Source organism: Myotis davidii, unplaced genomic scaffold, assembly GCF_000327345.1.
Source record: "Myotis davidii unplaced genomic scaffold, ASM32734v1 scaffold189, whole genome shotgun sequence".
NCBI classification, from domain to species: Eukaryota; Metazoa; Chordata; class Mammalia; order Chiroptera; family Vespertilionidae; genus Myotis; species Myotis davidii.
Genome location: NW_006383017.1, coordinates 3,204,094 through 3,221,867, shown reverse-complemented (window position 1 = coordinate 3,221,867; position 17,774 = coordinate 3,204,094). Strand labels below are relative to the sequence as shown.

General features: G+C 43.9%; 1 protein-coding gene across 1 annotated transcript in view; it reads left to right on the top strand.

Moving 5' to 3' along the window:
• CCDC86 (coiled-coil domain containing 86) overlaps positions 1-590 on the top strand; it is an 896-nt gene extending 306 nt beyond the window's left edge. Inside the window, 4 exon segments of the mRNA XM_015558212.1 lie at positions 84-169; positions 172-210; positions 256-280; positions 283-590. Of these exon segments, the coding sequence (XP_015413698.1) occupies positions 84-169; positions 172-210; positions 256-280; positions 283-590 (458 nt within the window).
• Positions 591-17,774: the final 17,184 nt, after the last annotated feature.

Genomic DNA, 17,774 nt, shown 5'->3' with positions numbered 1-17,774 from the left:
GTCAGCCAAAGCCAAGTGGGGACTCACCAAAGTCTTCCAGAGCCAGAAGAGCCCAATGCAGATTTGGCCCAGAGTATAGGGAGGCACTGGTGGGGGGTCCCTCCGACATCAGCTGCAGCAGGGCCCAGGATCCCCAGAGCCTTACCCCAGTCAGCAAGCGCAGACCGGAGCCCAGGACCGGAGCCCTCAACACTGCAGGAGCGGACACCTGTCACCTGGCTCCCCCGGGTCGGCATGAGCCCAGCATGAGCCCAGCATGAGCCCAGCAAGCCACCGCCTGCCCGGGTGTGGAGAGTGATGGCTTTTGGCCAAAAACGCGAAAAGGATCTTCGTTCAGCCCTGGCCCAGCGCCCCAGAAGTTGGAGAAGGTGAAGCTCCTATAACCCCGAAGGGAAAGCCCCAAGCAGCGGGTGTGGAAGGCCCGCCCCAAGAAGAGGTTCTCCCAGATGGTCCAGGACAAGCGCCTGCGCACATCCTGGCGGCGGAAGACGAGGGAACGGGCCGGCAGAGAGGAAGCTGGCCGAGGCCTGTGCCGGCACCTGAGGAGGAGAGGCGCGGGCGGGAGGAGCAGTGCAGAGCCGGGAACCTGAAACGCCGGCAGGAGAACAAGAACGAGTACAAGCAGAGAGAGTGCCAGTGACCCGGATCCAAGCTCTAGCTGAGGCCCGGCCCTGCTGCGAATCGCTCCAGAGGCGGCCAAGGTCTGAGCTCAGGACAGCCCGGCGGCCACCTGGAGCCGGCCACCGAGTCCAACGCAGCACCTCGGACCCGCACTCCCACTCTGGCTCCAAAACAGGGACCCCCTCTGGATGGGATGTGAGCCTTTGCGCGCTTTCAGGTGGGTCCTTGTGAGACAGGCTCAGAGGAGCCTGGGCCGGGCAGAGATTAGGGGCTCCTGGCGGAGAAAAGGTTCTGCTCCCTCCTCTCTCCTTCTCCCTCCTTCTCCCTACTTCTCCAAGTGCCTTCAAACCAAGGAGGGTCAATTCTGCTTCCTCAGGGAGCTGGTAACTGAAGGGTGACCCCCAAATGTATCTGTTCTATCTCAAGGTCCTGGGTCCATCCCAGACCAGGAGGAATCCAGCTCCCCATACCCTCCTAAAGGCTGCACTGGGTACCTCTGACCCCACTGACTCCCACCGAATCCAGCTCCACCCACTTTTCAACACTGAAAGGTGAAAATGTGGGGGCTCCTCTCTAGCCCCCTCTTTCCTGTACCAGATTCCGCAGAAGCCCCAAAGATCTGATAGTCCCTGCCTTGGGGAGCTTTCATTCTGATGGAGAAAACATAATAAACAAGTAAAATAAAGTTAGAAAAAGAAGCCTTGCCATTTGTGACAACCTAGATGGACCTAGAGGGTATTATGCTAAGTGAAATAAGTCAGACAAAGATGAATACCATATGATCTCACTTATATGTGGAATCTAAAAAAAACAAATGAATAAATACAAAGAACAAGCTGATGGTTGACAAAGGGGGGAGGTGGAAAATTTAAAGAAAAGGAACAAAGGAAAAAGTCTTCAAAATTCAAGAATTTTGTACAAGACTCAGCCAACCCACCCCCTACTTTGTGGAATAGTCAGCTCTTAGTTATGCACATGTAAATTGTGGGCTATAGAAACATTTTAATTCTACATTTGCCAATAACAAAGACTAAGGCCACTTCTGTGTCACCTCAACTTTTTAGCAGGAAACACAAACTCAAAAGGAAGAACCACCCTGACTGGTTTGGCTCAGCGGATAGAGTGTCGGCCTGCGGACTGAAGGGTCCGGGTTCAATTCCGGTCAAGGGCATGTACCTTGGTTGCAGGCACATCCCCAGTAGGGAGTGTGCAGGAGGCAGCTGATTGATGTCTCTCCATCGATGTTTCTAACACTCTATCCCTCTCCCTTCCTCTCTGTAAAAAAAATAAAAATAAAAATATATTTCTTTAAAAAAAAAGGAAGAACCCCGGTTCATGCAATAAATGATATCAATATTTAAAGTGAAATTGCCAAATTATGCAATTATCCATTAGCACTTACCAGCTTGAATATATCTTCAAGAAAAACAATTGCATATAACTGGCATTCCTTCTTGACTTAGGTGTCTCAATAATAAAACTTGTTCAATCCATATTTCGAAGCACCGACCAAGTGCCAGCATTGTTCCAGGACCGTACAATATAAGGATGAATAAAACTGAAACAGTCCCTGTCAACCTCACTTTAATCCACAGAGTAAAGGAAGATCATGAACAGATCAACAAACAAATGAAAATGTAATGTGCAAATGTGGCTGAATGCTGGGAAGGCCATAATCAGTGATGAAATAAAGAGAAATGGAGGGAGAGACACTAATATCTATTTCCTGTCATTGAGAGGCAGTGCTGTGTCCATGTGCGACTCGGGACGTACCTGGCGTGGGACAAATACTCAACCATCCCACGTGCAGGATGAGTATCTTGTCACCACATCTTGACAAGCTGATAGGAAAGCATGGAAGAGCCCTCCATGAAGTCACTAGCAGGAAGTTTAAACCAATGCAAGAACCCAGAATAGAATGGTGAATTGACCAGAAAGATATTATAAATGTACTAGAGGCCTGGTGCATAAATTCGTTCATGGGTGGGGTCTGGCCGGTCTGCCCCCATGGGTGGGAGGGGGGGCAATCAGGGGCAGGGCTGGCCAGGGGGAGGGGCCACAGGCAGTTGGCTGGCCAGCCCCGCCCCTGGTCGAACTCCCAGTCAAGGGGACAATTTGCATATTAGCCTTTTACTATACAGGATATTCATTTAATGACCAAAACTCAAAATATACAAAGCAAAAACTACAAAATTCTACCTGCATCTATCTCCAACTGTGCTCAAGACCTGAGAACACATGTCAAGTACCTGGCATACAGCGGGCACTCACAGAATGACTCAAATGGCTGAACGAAGGTGGGGTGGGAACAAAAGCAGTCTCCATTCTCTTGAGTGGCCACCACTCAAGACCTGGTGGCCACCACCAGACCCTATGCCAAAGGCTGCTCACACATCAGATCCATTTCTCACAACTCTATGAGGCATAAGAGTAAAGTGAGGTCCAAAGATATTAGTCATTTGCCAAGGTCAAAGACTTAGGAAAACCCCCTGGCAATGAGCAAGGAGACACCTGATTGGTGGTGTTGCTCTTATATCAACCAGGGGCAAAGCAGATGTACAGTCCGTAGTTCATCCTAGCTTGATGCCTGTGGTGGCGGCCAGAGCTGTTTCATGCCTGAGGCACATTAAAAAAAAAAAATTAGGAAAGGCACACAATCTCATCCAAGCCCCCTCCATGCCTCCCTCGGAGCTGCACCGGCTTCCCACGAGGCCAGCCGTGAAAAGCAGGACAAGAAAAAGACCATTCTGTCAACTCCCTGTGTAACAGATTAAATTCCTTAATTAGCCTTACATGTTCCTTGACAGTTTCCCCAGTTAACAAAGCACACACATGCTGTTTCTAGAAGATTCTGGGTCATGCTGATTTCACTGGAAAACTGGGAGGAGTTTCACAGGCAAGCAGACTCTAGTGGCTCCTTACACTGGGAAGAGGTTGCCCAGATGAGCAAAGAAAACTGGAGCAGAGGAGACAACACATATGACAGCAAGGCAGAATGAGAGAGCTCTCCCCCTCAAAAAACAAAAAAACAAAAAACAAAGACATATACAATGATGTAGCTACAAGGATGGAGCTAGACTGGGAGATCCATGAGGGCTGGAGTCTGTTTTATTCACTTGTTCTACCAGGCTACCAGAGACAGGAGTGTTTGAAACATAATACAGTATAAATAAGTATTTGAAGAATACATCAAGGCATTGAAAAATGAAAAGAAATTAAATATGCAACATCCAAATAATAGAAACATAAGCATTGTTCCATTAATGGAGGCCTACTATTGCAATTGTTAAAAAAAAAATTATGTAGAATAGCAGACAAGAGGTACTGTCCATTATGAAACATGATGGAAAAGGGGACCTAAAGAAATGGGAGATGTTCACAATATAAAGTGAAATGGTAGACTACGAAACATCATAGACAGTAGTATGTTTTTTCTATCCCTGGATGTATGCCTTGTCGTTCCTACACTAGCATATAATATGTATAGATAAAAAAATCTACAAGGTTGAAGAGAAAAATGTCAAGTCATAGTTATCTTGAGATGATTTTCCCCCTTTTCTTTAACTTTTATTTTTCAATTACAGTTTACATTCACTATTATTTTATATTGATCTCAGGTGTACAACATAGTGGTTAGACTGTCATATACTTTACAAAGTGATCCCCCAGATAAGTCTCATACCACCTGGCTCCCTGCATAGTATCACGATATTATTGATTATATTCCCTATGCTGTGCTTGACATCCCTGTGACTATTTTTAACTACCAACTTGTACTTCTCAATCGCTTCACCTTTTACACCAGCTCCGAGACCCCATCCCCACCCCTGTGGCCTCCACCAGTCTGTTCTCTTTTACATTATGAGATGAATTTTTTAATGTTCTTCTTACTCTTTTATGTATATAAGTTTCAGGAGCATGATATTACAATTCAACAACCTACTAGTTTGTGTGTGTGTGTTTTGTTTTGTTTTTTTAGAAAGGAAACATTGATGTGAGAGAGATACATCAACCGGTTTCCTCCTGCATGCACCCAGACCAGGGATGGAACCCACAACCCTTCAATGCATGGGACGAAGTTCCAAGCCACACTGGCCAGGGTATATCAGTACTTTTTAAAAACTGCCTTTTTCCCTATCTTACATGTGTTCATAAAACATCCTACAATAGGAATTTATTGGTTAACGTAAGTTCCAACTCCGTGACATCGGGTAGTTGTGCTGTCAACCTCCCTTCCTGTGGGAAGGAGACTCTGCAGCGGCCCGCCAGGCTTCTGACCCTTCACCCCGTGACAGAGAGCTAGCAGTTACTTGAGAACAGCGCTTCTCAACTGGGGTGGGGTGAGGAGTGCAGGAATTTGTCCCCCAGGAAACATCTGGCAAAGTCTGAAGACACTGTTTGTTGTCCCAACAAGGTGGGGCGCTAGTGGAATCTATTGAGTAGAGGTTAGGGAGGCTGCTGAACACCCTACAATGCACAGGCCAGCACCCACAACACAGAATTACCTGGCCCCAAAACATCAATCGTCCTGAGGTTGAGAAACGCTGCTTTAGAGTATTATGGATGAAAATCATCATGTGAGGAGCCACACAGCTTATCCTAAATATAAATCGGAGAAGAGAAGAAGTAGCAGCACTTACAATGTTTTGTTACCAAGCACGGAGATGGGAAACATCTGTTCTGCTGAGGATCCCTAATCCCAGCACTGCCCAGGCTCAGAGCAGGAGTTAGTACGTGTCCTGTCCATGAGGCAACACAGAGCTCACCCAGGGAGGAAACGCCAGCTGCAGAGTCAGGCACGGATAGTCGTGAAGATCAGCCCTGCCAATGGCTAACTCTTGGCACCTGCACAATGAAGTTTATAGTGCTATTTATTTAATGATCCTATGACTTACACAGGAACGTATATGAAGCTTTTAACACTGTCCCAGACACACACGAGGTGACCTGCTGAGTACAATGTAAACACTCAAAAACTCCCGACATGTTGTTTCATGGCAATTGTTTAGTTTCAAGCTCACTGCCAGTGAATCCAGGGAAGGTCATGTCCATATGGACCAGTTACCATCTCCTGGAGAAAGCTGTGTCCCATGAACTAAAAGTCTCGTCCTCCCGTCTCATCAGGCCTGTTCGGGACATGCCAGCACCAGTCAACTGGGAACGGCATGAGCACAGAAATGAATGGCTGGTGCCATCTAACAATAAGACAAAGCAGAAACAATTTTTTTAGTAGAAATCCAAAGAGGGTAAGATCACCTCTGCTGAGACTGAAAATCAGGACGCAAGAACTTAATCAACTAAACCCTGAACTAAGACACCAGATGGTCTGTTAAATATTTTGGGATTTTTATCTTATGGGCAACACACCCATCTGGTAGCATAAAGAAATTTATGTTTTTCTTTTTTTAAAAATGAGACAGAGAATGTCCAAATGCACCCGTGCAATTGAGAGTGGTGAGTACGGTTCTAAAAATGTGGGCAATGCGGAAAGGAATATAAACATTCACACAGATACATGTATAATTTGTGTGAGCCATTAGTCAATGGAATCATATAAACTTTTTACAAGACAACTCCACAGCCAAAAATATAGGTTCCAGTTGCTGAATCATTGTTCAGATGTAAATAGGATTCCTACAACTTTTATTGGTAGTTAAAATTAGTTTACAACATAAAGTAAACAAGAAAAGCAAGCCATAAATCCAGCTGGTAAAAGCCCCTTCCAAATGCTCACATCTGACAATGATGCTCATTTGCAAATCAAGAGTTAAAACAACACAAAGCAGTCGAAATGACTGCATTAATAAATTTCCAAATAAAACTCGATGGTGCGTTTGATGATGAAATGTTTATTTAATTTGAATAAATGTTCACACTAGTGCTCAGAAGTATTTATTCCTCCGAAAAGGACACTGCTGGTTAGAAACACATGGCCTCCAACACACAACTTCTCCCTCACGCAGTCATCACGCCCAGGCTCATGGTCTTCCTCTTGAGAATGCAGATGCATCCCAGGGTTGGATAACTATTGCATCCTGTTAAATCAGGTGCCAAATTTCCCTTCTCCTGGCCAGGGCTCAATCATTCCTCAGCTCTGTTTTGGCTGCTTCTCAGCAGTTTTAGGCAGAACTCCCCACTCTGCCCTTCAAACATGAGTCTCATTCCACAAAAATCTTGCATTACACATTCCCGCTCATGTTCCGGGGTACGTGGCGATGGCCATTTCCGTAAGACTTCGCTGGCTTTCAGTGACTGAGGATTACGGTATATGCAGTCCCACCCTTGGCTTCCTTGACTCAGCTTTTCAACTCTCATGCATCACATTTCTCAGCGGCAGTGTACAGCTGTGTGTTTCACACACTCACTGTGTAACACTGCATATTTCTGCAGGGAAACACAAAATTAGCAGGCATCGAAATCCCTGGTGCGTTCGGGTTTTATTTCCCCTTTTGGTTAGAAAAGAGAGGAGAATTAAGGACAAGCAGAAATCGAGAGAAACCTTATTAAGTTTGGTAGTAAAACCCAGCGCCCTGTCTATTAGGACCTTCAGGCTACTATTTACAAAGGGTGTGCTTTATTCATAGTCTGATCTGACACGCAGAACAGAGAGCACGGCTAAAATAACGGGCGTAGGGACATAAAGCAGGATCCAAACACCAAACCCCAGGCTCTACCAATTACAAGCTGTCGCCAGCCATATGATCTTGAAAAAAAAAAAAAGTAAAACTGGAAGTGTCACTTTGCTCATATATAAAATAGGACAACCTACTTCTGAGGAGTCAAGATACAGACAAAGAACCTTGCACTATCCTTAACATAATAAAGCCCTGTTGTGATTCGGATCGAACCCCAAAATTGGCACTAGTTTCTTTTAAACTCACATCTGGGTGCTCCTTCACATCACTATACTATATTGAACCAGTACATCAATATACTATAGTTCTTAACTTGTGGGCTTGCTGAGGCAGTTCAAGGATAACATCTTTTATTTTCTCATTTAAATAAATAATTGCTTCAGCAAAGATCAGAATTTCCAAGTGGAGCTTCACTACCCAATCCCACCCCACCCCCTACTGCAAACCATTACTCGTCTTCTCATTTGGAGTTTGAAATACACAAAGAGCACATGAAAACATTCTCTTGGGAAACATTCAAGCAATATGCCATTATTCTTCCGACAGAGGGTAATGGGACCTAATAGAACAATTCCTACCCCCTCTCTTTAGAAGTGTATTCCAGATGGCAGCCAAGTGAGTGTGTCAGGAGGGCGGGCTCTGCTCCAGAAAGCTGAGGAGGGGCAGGCATCCCCTGGGGACATTAGCCTGGGCTCAACCTAAGCAAGCACCCTGCACTTAGCTACTGGCACAAAATGAAATGCTTTGTTTCAGGACAGAAGAATTTAGGAATTTCAAGATGTGTATTCCAGAAGAAAATTTCTCTTACACCACAATAAGTTGGGAGTATTTCATTCTTCCCCTGAATACTCTCTTGATGCCCAGTTTCAAACCCCGCCCCCCCTTCTGTGGGCACATTGGGACCCTGATAGGGGCAGGCTAAGTGTCTTCTATCTGCATTGGAGCCTAGGACTGTGCCTGGAACACATGAAGGCAATCGAGGATGGAAAGGATGGGTTCCTTACAGATACCAGGGAATCTGGAATATTTAGTTGCCGTTGAGTCCAAATAAGATCCAGTATGAGGGCCTGAAATGGGTAATAAACCCACTGCTACATCTGTTGGGATTGTTTTAATCTCAGAAAGTCTTCATTCCCACTGTGATTCATTATACCCTACAACAGTTTCCTTTATGTTAGAATATTCTCAGGTGACCATGCACAGATCACTTCAGTCAAACACTGAGCTCCTCATGCACTTAAAAAAAAAGAAAAGCCATGATCAGAATCGGATCACTTGATAAGGGAACACCTCAAGACAATGAGTGCATCAAACATACAGTGGGGCTTTTTAATTTTATTTTATTGATTTTATGGAGAGATGAAGGGAGAGAGAGAGAGAGAGCTGGGGATCAAGCTCACAACCCAGGCATGTGCCCTGATCGGAATCAAACCGGCAACCCTTACTGCATGGGTCCCAAGAGCCAACCACTCAGCAACACCGGCCATACAATAGTATTTAAAAGGCAGTCTAGCAGGGTGGCTAACAGCGCTAGCTCCAAAGCGGTCAAGAGTCTGAATTGCTGTATCTGCCTCTTAAAGACCTGGATGGACTTAACAGGCTAATGACACACTTGGTGGCTCAGTTTCCCTCTCTACAGAAATGATGGTGTTGACCCTTCTTTGGGGAGTTCTGAGGATTAAATCGAAAAGTCTGGTGTTTAGTATACCTGGCATGTAGGAGAACTGCAATTACTGTTTGGGGAAAATTAATACCCATTATGGTTTGAATGAGAGTAAAATGAAAGCCAGAGAACTGTCCAAAAACTGCCATTCCAAGTTGTCTGTGTCTAGTTAAGAAAAATAGTTCAGCTGATTCCTATAAAACAAAACACACATTTACCACATGGACCATCAATTGCACTCTTGGGCATTTACCTCAGAAAAACGAAAACTAGGGTGCACTCCAAAACTTGCATATGATTATTCACAGAAGCTTTATGTGTAAAAGACCCCGAGAGTAAAAAAACCAAAATGTCCTTCAAGAGATGAATGATCAAACAACTACATCCATGCCATGGAAGGCTGCTCAGCAATGAAAAGGTGCCAAGAACTTGGATGAGTTGGGGAGATTATGCTGAGTGAAGAAAGCCAATCTCCAAAAGTTATATACCAAGCATGTAACATTCTTGAAATGATAATAGATTCGTGATAGCCAGGGGTAAGGGAGGAGGGAGAGGGCTCCCTGTGGCTATAAAGGGTAGCACATGGGATTCTGGTGGTGATGGAACAATCCTGTGTCTTGGTTATGGTGGTGATTTACATGAATCGACATGTATGATAAAAATGCACAGAACTACACATGTGCACACACACACCCATATCACACATATAAGTATGTGTAAAACTGGTGAAATCTGAATAAAGTTTGTGAATTTGACAACATCAATTTCCTGGTTTTGATATGGTCCTACAGAATGCACCATTGGGGAAGACTGATTAAAGGGTATACGGCAATCCCTTGGAAAGAAAAAAAATGTTTCAAATGGAAGTGTTTCGGGGGTGTAATTCTAAGAAGGGTTTTGAACAAAGAGGCTAAGTTCAGTTAAGAATTAAATGATCTACTGCAGACAGTCAGGAGTAAGCCATATTTACCCCAAAAGAGCTGTCATCTCTTTGGAGATAGATACAACCCCTACCTGTGTCTGTGTAAACCAGGTGGGATTTTACAGCCCCTGTACACAGTAATTTAGGACTGAGGAGTCTGGAAGTAAGAGTGAGTATCCTAGAGGCAACCAATATAAACCTACTCTGCCTGATTTAAGAAGAAAAAAAAATATTGAAAAGAATTAGGTAGCTCAGCTCCCAAAATCACTACATAGGATAGATGAGAGATTGGCAAACTCTAGTCAAAACACATATTGCCTATGGCTGCTTTCAGCAGAGTTGAGCAATTCCAAAAAAAAGAACGTATGTCCTATAGAGCCTGTACTATCTACCAGCAGGCCTTTTACATGAAAAGATTGGCCAGCACCTGGCGAGATAACCAAGTTCAGGAACTAAGCCAGTTAAAGTGCTGAGAGCCCTCCACTGTCACCACCGTCCTTATCAACAGGGAGCTGTAGCCACGGCCAAAATGGCTTTTCCACTGTCCCTGTGTCTTTGCAAAACCAGCAACAGAAACAAAGTCTGCCGTAGGTGTATGTGACTGATGGAGTCCAGGTCACATGCTCCAGGCACTAGCTGCAAGGGAGGCTGGAAACCTGTCCATCACACTGTCTCCACCAGGACTCGGAGCAGAAAGGCCCAGCCCAGAAAGGTGCTTCAGACAGCAGGCAGCCAAGCACTGCATGGAAGGGACATGTGGAGTGTGGACAAAGCCATCAACCACAACTGGATAGTTTTTCTTTTCTGTGGTTCAACCCAAACACTGGGTTTTCTGCCAACTTAACCAAAAAGAGGTGTTAATCGTTGTCAATATTTGCTAAGCCTGGGCTTCTATTTATTTATTTTCATCTTCGGTTTTCCCTTATATCGTTGATACTATATTTTTATGCCTGGTCTGGAAATGCTTCGATTTTTTTAAATGCTCTTAGTTTGATAGAGGAAATGAAATACTCAAGCTCAGGATCCTCTTCAATTGTGTGCATTTATGAAGCTAATTTCAAAAGACAAAGCAAACCAGGCAGCCCTAATGTTCTAACAACTTCCTAGGAGAAAATGGATTCTGTCAGCCATAAAGCAACACCACCTTCTCTCCGTGAATTGACTTGAAGACAAATGAGTATCTTGCCTGTTCAAAGCAGGAGGCAGAAAGTTCCAGCACTCTAAAGCTTACAAGTAATAAGAGATAAAGGGGGGAAATTTTCAATCATTATCTCATTCAAAATATCTCTTTTGATTTTATATAGTTCCATAAATCTTGGGTATCATGAATCATTCCTGGCATGCTGACTTGCACCCAGGATTTCCACCTCCAAGATTTCTTACAGTTAAAGAAGGCCCAAATATTACCAACTGGGGTAGAGTTTGAACAATTGGGGGTGTGAGAGGGGGAAGCATACCCTTAGTGCTAAAGCTAAATCTTGTAAGACCCAAGTGAAAGGCCCATCAGAAACAGTCACTTCCCAAAAACCCACTGGGCTGTAGAGCCGCCTTTGAATTCCCGTCAGCAGCGTTTATTTCCTCCCTGAATGACACAGTTCACTTAGTTCTACCCCCTCACAGATGAAAACCTATGGTCAAATATTGGCCACGCCCCTCTTTGGAAATAGTACATGGGATTTCTACTTACAGCAAGTCACATCGCTTTCACAGAAAGGTCTCACAATGCAAAAAATAAAGCCAAGAATCGTGGGAGACAATGTGGAAACCTAACGCTCAAGTGGGCTTCGGCACAGCTGCCACAAATGATTTTCCAGAGCTGAACAGAGGCCTGGCACAGTAGGTGACACCTCTTTATCAGCTCCAAGAACTCCAGGGCACGTAGTTAGCACCCAATTAGTTATTAATAACTTAATACCAACACATCTGCTGAAACTCTGTAGGTGCGCAGTATGATTTAAATGTGGTTGTGTTAGAGTAGGGGCTCTACACAGAATGGATCTGATTCTGCAGAGCCCAAGAGGGGGAAAATCAGAAGCCTAATCTGTCCTCTTCTACAGGGTGTGGTCAACTCAGAAAAAAAGGGTATCCTCGTTGTTCTGAAAGAGTTAAATTAAACTTACTATTATAATACACAAACTGGCCAGGTAATAGCATTTGCTGACTGCCTATTGATGCAATCACTGTGCTAGATTAGACAGATGCCTTAAAATGCTGCTAAGAAGGCTAGCATACCAATAATTATTTATAAAGCCATTATTACACACCAGGGACTGCTCTAATCACTTTAAACATGTGTATTATTCCATTTATTATATTATTTACTCCTCAGAGCCACCCTATGAGGTAGGTCCAATTGCTAGCCACCATTTTACAAATGGGGGAGCTGAGACACAAGTTCATGTAATTTGCCAATTACATGTAGCACAGTAGTTTTCAAACAAGTTCTGTCCACAGCACAGTAGTGTTCAAACACAGTTCTGTCCACAGTACATCCGTGGCCAATAAACCACTAAGCTGGAGTTCACAACTTTCCTCTAAGGCTTTGCGCAACACTCCACATCGGTGGGTCTATAAGGCTAAAGGAAGGGTCCAGGGAACTTCTGCTCATGGGGCTGGCTACCCTTCTCAGGGCCTGGTGGGAGTCTCATTTTCATCATTAGCACTGACTTTAGATGAGCCACTTCATTTCTGCGTCATACTGTTTCTCATTTTAAGAATGAAACTTATCTCAAAAAGTTAAAAATAGAACTCCCATTTGACCCAATAATCCCACTTCTAGGACTATATCGCAAGAAACCAGAAACACCAATCAGAAAGGATGTGTGCAACCCTATGTTCATAGCAGCACAATTTACAATAGCTAACATTTGAAAACAACCTAAGTGCCCATCCGCAGATGAGTGGATTAACCCCTTCCCAAACAATTTTTTTGTTAAAAACGTTTCTTTTTCAGACTCATTTTTTTTATTTTGGTTCTATATAGTATTTTTGATGCTGGTTACTTCCCAGGGCCTAATGTTGTCATATGGTTGTACAACTCCAGGGGGTGTCATTCCTTCTGCATAACAATGCCCAATGCTTTCATATATCATCCCTTTAGTTTTTCACCCTGAATGAATAACAGGGTTGTTGGTAGAGAAGTGAGCAAATATAAAAATATGAACTGCCCTCTCCCAAATCAACAAATTGTTCCTTCTAAATATCACACGATCTCACTCATATGTGGGTATAATGACCAACATAATTTGATGAACAAAAATAGATCCAGAGACAAATGGCAGGGGAGGTGGAGGGTTAGAAAGCAACCCAAAGACTTGTATGCATGCATATTAACATAACCAATGGACACAGACACTGGGGCAGTAGGGGTTTGCCCGGGGCGGGAATGGCTGGGGGTTGGGAGGGGGAGGCAATTGGGGGGAAAAGGAGACACATGTAAAACTTTAGACAATAAATAAAATAAAATAATTAAATAAATTAAAGAAACTTATATTCCTGTTATCTGAAGGCACAAAGAGACCTCTTCCAACACCCCCTACCTACTCACCTCCAATATCAAACATCTCACTCTGTAGTTACTAAAAGTTCCCTTATCCAGAGATGGGAAATGTATAAGCTCTTGTGTGGAATTTGGAAACACAAATCAAATTCATGTCCATCCTTTCAAGGATGATCCAGTCCCTCACTGCTGGTGGGAGTAAGGAAAGGAGAAAACAGATGGAAATATGGGAGAGGGAGAACTCGACCTCTTGTTGCAGAATTTACCAGGCGAGTACTCAGAAGACTTGGGGGGGTGGGAGGGGGGACTTTATTCAAAGCAGCGCTGCTGGCTCAGGGAATTCCAAGATCCAAAGCCTGAACCCCCTATACAATGAGATTACTCTTTATATACATTCATAAATTCTTTATTTCCTTACTTCCGGGCTTTTGTAGCCCTACCTAAATTAGTTAGGATGGGGAAGTAAGATTACAGGTAAAGGCCTGGCCTGGGTGGTTCCAGTGACCTCCCCTCTGGCTAAACTGTTAAATTCTTGGTTTGTGGCCCTGGTAAACTGGGAGTATTTAGGAAAACAGATTATTGCCTAAGGAAGGGGCAGTGACTTAATTATAGGCTAACAAGGATGTGCATTAGGGTCCTGGTTACTGGCACAGATTCAGATTGCTAACCCTCCAGGTTGCCCCCTATATTCTCCTTCACTCTGATTACAAAATACATGTTTCTATGAAGTCCTTAGGCAGCCCTAGCAGATGGCTACACCCAACGCTCCCAACACAACACATTTTAAAACACTGATGAGGACAAAATTAAGTTATTTTCCAAACTTGTATGGAATATGAGCACTGACGGTCATCTTCTATTGCAACTTCAATACTGCTTGCTTACAAGGAGATTTTTACGTTCAGACTAATGAATGTCAGCGCATAGGGTGGGATCAGTTTTTAGCTTGATGAAAATGTTGAACAGTCATCGTATTTTACAGATGCTACATGACCAAACCTAAGTTAAAAAGATGGCACCTTTACTACATGTATATATTGAATATGTCTATAAGCAAATGCTAACTAAAATAGTGGAGATGGATCTTGCCTTAACACTCACAAGGAATTTATTTAAAGAAGGATAGGTGTTGAGATTTAGTGAGAAGGATTTTCATCATAGCATTCATCCTAAGATCCAAAATTTTAAGCACCCTTTTATTTAACAATAAGGCAATAGTTAAATAAAAATCACATGTAATGTAAGCATTAAATCAAACATTACTGTCAATTCTAAAGGTTTCAGCAGAGTATTTAATCGCCTAGAACAACATGCTAAATAAACAGTCCCAACAGAGTACAATAGTATTCATTTTTATCCAAAAAAATCTGACATGTACTAGTATATGTACACACATATAAACAGGTATTCAAGGTAACTAACTCAAAGACAGAATTACTTTACCTGTATTTATTATGATGAACATATGTGGCTTTTATATTAGAAAAGACTTTTTCAGAGATACCTTTACATATCTCTCCCTTTTATTTCTAATTATGGAAAATTTCCAACAAACATTAAAATAAACAGAAGCCCTCCCCCTCCCACTTACTGCCTAGGGCCAGTATTACTTCACAATGCCCATCCACATTCTACCCTGGAATGTTATTTGAAATCAATCTTAATTACACTATTTCATTCACAAATATTTTAAAATATAAGCTATTTTAAAAAAAAGCACCATAAAACTATTATCACTCCTAAAAAAAATTTAAATAGTTCCCTAATTCTGTCCCATTTCCAATCAAGGGTAAAAATTTCCAAATTGAATCAGGATTCAAATACAGTCAATACAGAGATTCTAAGGCAGGTCTTTTAAAATCCTTAATCTGTAGGTTCTCCTCCCCACTTCTCCACTCGCAATTTTTTCATTAAAAACTCCAGATCTTCGGCCAGTCTAGAATTTACCTATGATATTCCCATAGTGCTATTTATCATGTTTTTATTCCTTTGTCACTCCTGAAAATTGGTTCTTAGACGCTTGAAGAAACTCAGGTCTTTTTGTTTTCATGTGGGGGAGGAGGGTGGGAGTTGCAAGACTACTTCCTGGGAGGTAACACGCTTTACCACCAGGGCTCCGAATATCTGGCTGTCCCTTTCTGTGATGTAAAATTTAAGTGTTGAAGCCCACATGCCTTGATTCATTATCGAGCTGCAAAATAACCATCTTTTATTTTCATCACTCAGTCCTCATTTTTAGCTATAATTCAACGAGGGAAAAACCACCCTTCTCTTCTATTCGGTCACTCAGTATTGAAAGCTACTCTTAATTTTTAAAATCCATACACACTTAAACATCTAAGCCTCCACCACATATAGAATCACCAGAAGTCACAACCAAAGCTTCATTATTGTCAAGTCCAATTCGGAGTCTGGGAGTTCTCCAGAAGGTCAGGATGGATGCAGCTGGGTTTACATCCACTCAGTTACAAAGGGCAGCGAAGAAAGCACACACAGGGTCCGTGCGAGGCTCGGGTCTCTCTCTGGCTCCACAGTTCCCTGCACACCAGGCCGAACTGTCCTGGGATAGCAGGCCACGTCTCTGCTCCAGCCCAGCTGGCTCTGGGATCCAGACCACTCTTCAGTTACTTTCCCAGAATGGTCAGAGGCCCCTGGGCTGCCACCCCCCTCCCGCAAACAAAGCAGCATCTGTGAACCTAAGAGATGATTGCCCCAAGGCCAGCCAAGAAAAGTCCTCACATGAGGGCAGCAGAGCAGAGAAAACTGACAAGCTGTACACGGGAAAGTGGAATCAACAGTCTGAACTCAGTTCAATGAGGGCTTTACAGGCAGAACTGCAGGCAGTGGTGAGAAAGGCGCTCACCACAGCAGGGCACCGGGTCTGGCTGGAAGGTGGCTGGAGGCTGTGAAAAATGGCCAGAGGAGCCAAGTTAATAACTCAGGCTCTGCACTTGGGCTTCTGCCTCAGCCCTTTGATTTTTATAAAGTAACAATCCCGGGGAATGGGAAGCACAAAAACAGCCCTGCAGGTGAGCCCTGCGATGGCTGAGCCCAGTTTCCTTCTGGCGCTTGCGGACTGGGAGGCTGGACATGACCTCCTGTGGCCAAAGAGGTCCCCTCTGAAGGGATTCATTAGCTAAATGTGCACCAGGCCACAGGAAAGGGCCCTGGGCCATTAAATGCTAATGCAAATCCAAATTAGACCCATCCATCCTAAACCTCAGATCTCTGCAGAAGGCAAGGTTTCCGGCTTTTAATTTTCCTAAAAGGCATGAGCACTGAAATGACTGCCAATGACTATACTTCTACATTTGGGCCCCAATCCTCCCAAACCAAACAAAGGAATTGGTTCTTTTCTTAATCGCTGTCAGATTTCATAAAGCATCTGTTAACAGTCCTAAACCCGGATTAAGTTTCTATATAAGTACTAATGGCCCCTCTTTTAAACAGAAGCACAGCCCATATGTGGTGAGACAACACACAAAAGCTGATAAGCATTAAATGAATTAGAAGCAGCACCTAAATGAGAGTCACCATTAACTCAGTGATTTCCCTTTAAAAATGCAGGGTGGAGCAAAAGTAGGTTACAGTTGTTCAGATGGAAAATAATCTACACTAATAAAAGAGAAAGATGCAAATTGACCACAACTTTGTGACACCCACCAGCCAATCAGGTGTGAGTATGCAAATTAACCCAACAAAGATGGTGGGTTAATTTGCATAAACAGGTGCCAGGCGGCCAGGGGCGGGGTGGGACGCTTGCATCATTGCCAGGGCAATAATGCAGGCATTCCACATCGCCCCAGCTGCTCCAGGCCTCTGGGCAGCGTGGGAAGGCAGAAAGGCAGCTCCCGGCTGGAGCAAAGGCAGTGGCAGCAGCCAGGGGAAAGAAGGCCCATTCTTGTATGAATCTTCATGCATCGGGCCCCTAGTACATTAATAAGTAATAATCCTATCTAATAAAAGACAAAAAGGGTAATTAACCGTACTTACGCTACGCTTCCCATTGGCTAATCAGTGAGATATGCAAAGTAACTGCCAACAAAGATGGCGGCCGGCAGCCATGCAGTTGAAGTGAGCAGGAGGCTTGCTTGCTCCAGGGATGGAGGAAGCCAAGGTTCCCTCGCCTGCCGTGGCCTGCTCTAAGCTCCGAAAGCCACAGCTCCAAAAGGAAAAAAGTTTCAATTATAGAAGCCAAACAAATCCCAGATACCTGCTTTCGGGCAGCCACGGCCTCAGAGCTGGAGAGAGCAGGACGGCAACAAAGGTTCAATTATAGAAGATAAATAAATCCCAGAATAAAAAAAAAAACAAAAAGAAATAAAGGAGAGGCAGGGACCTTCAATTGCTGGCCAGCCTGAAAACGGCCCTCAGTCCCTCACCCAGGCTGGCCAGGCACCCAAGCGGGACCCCCACCCTGATCCAGGACACCCT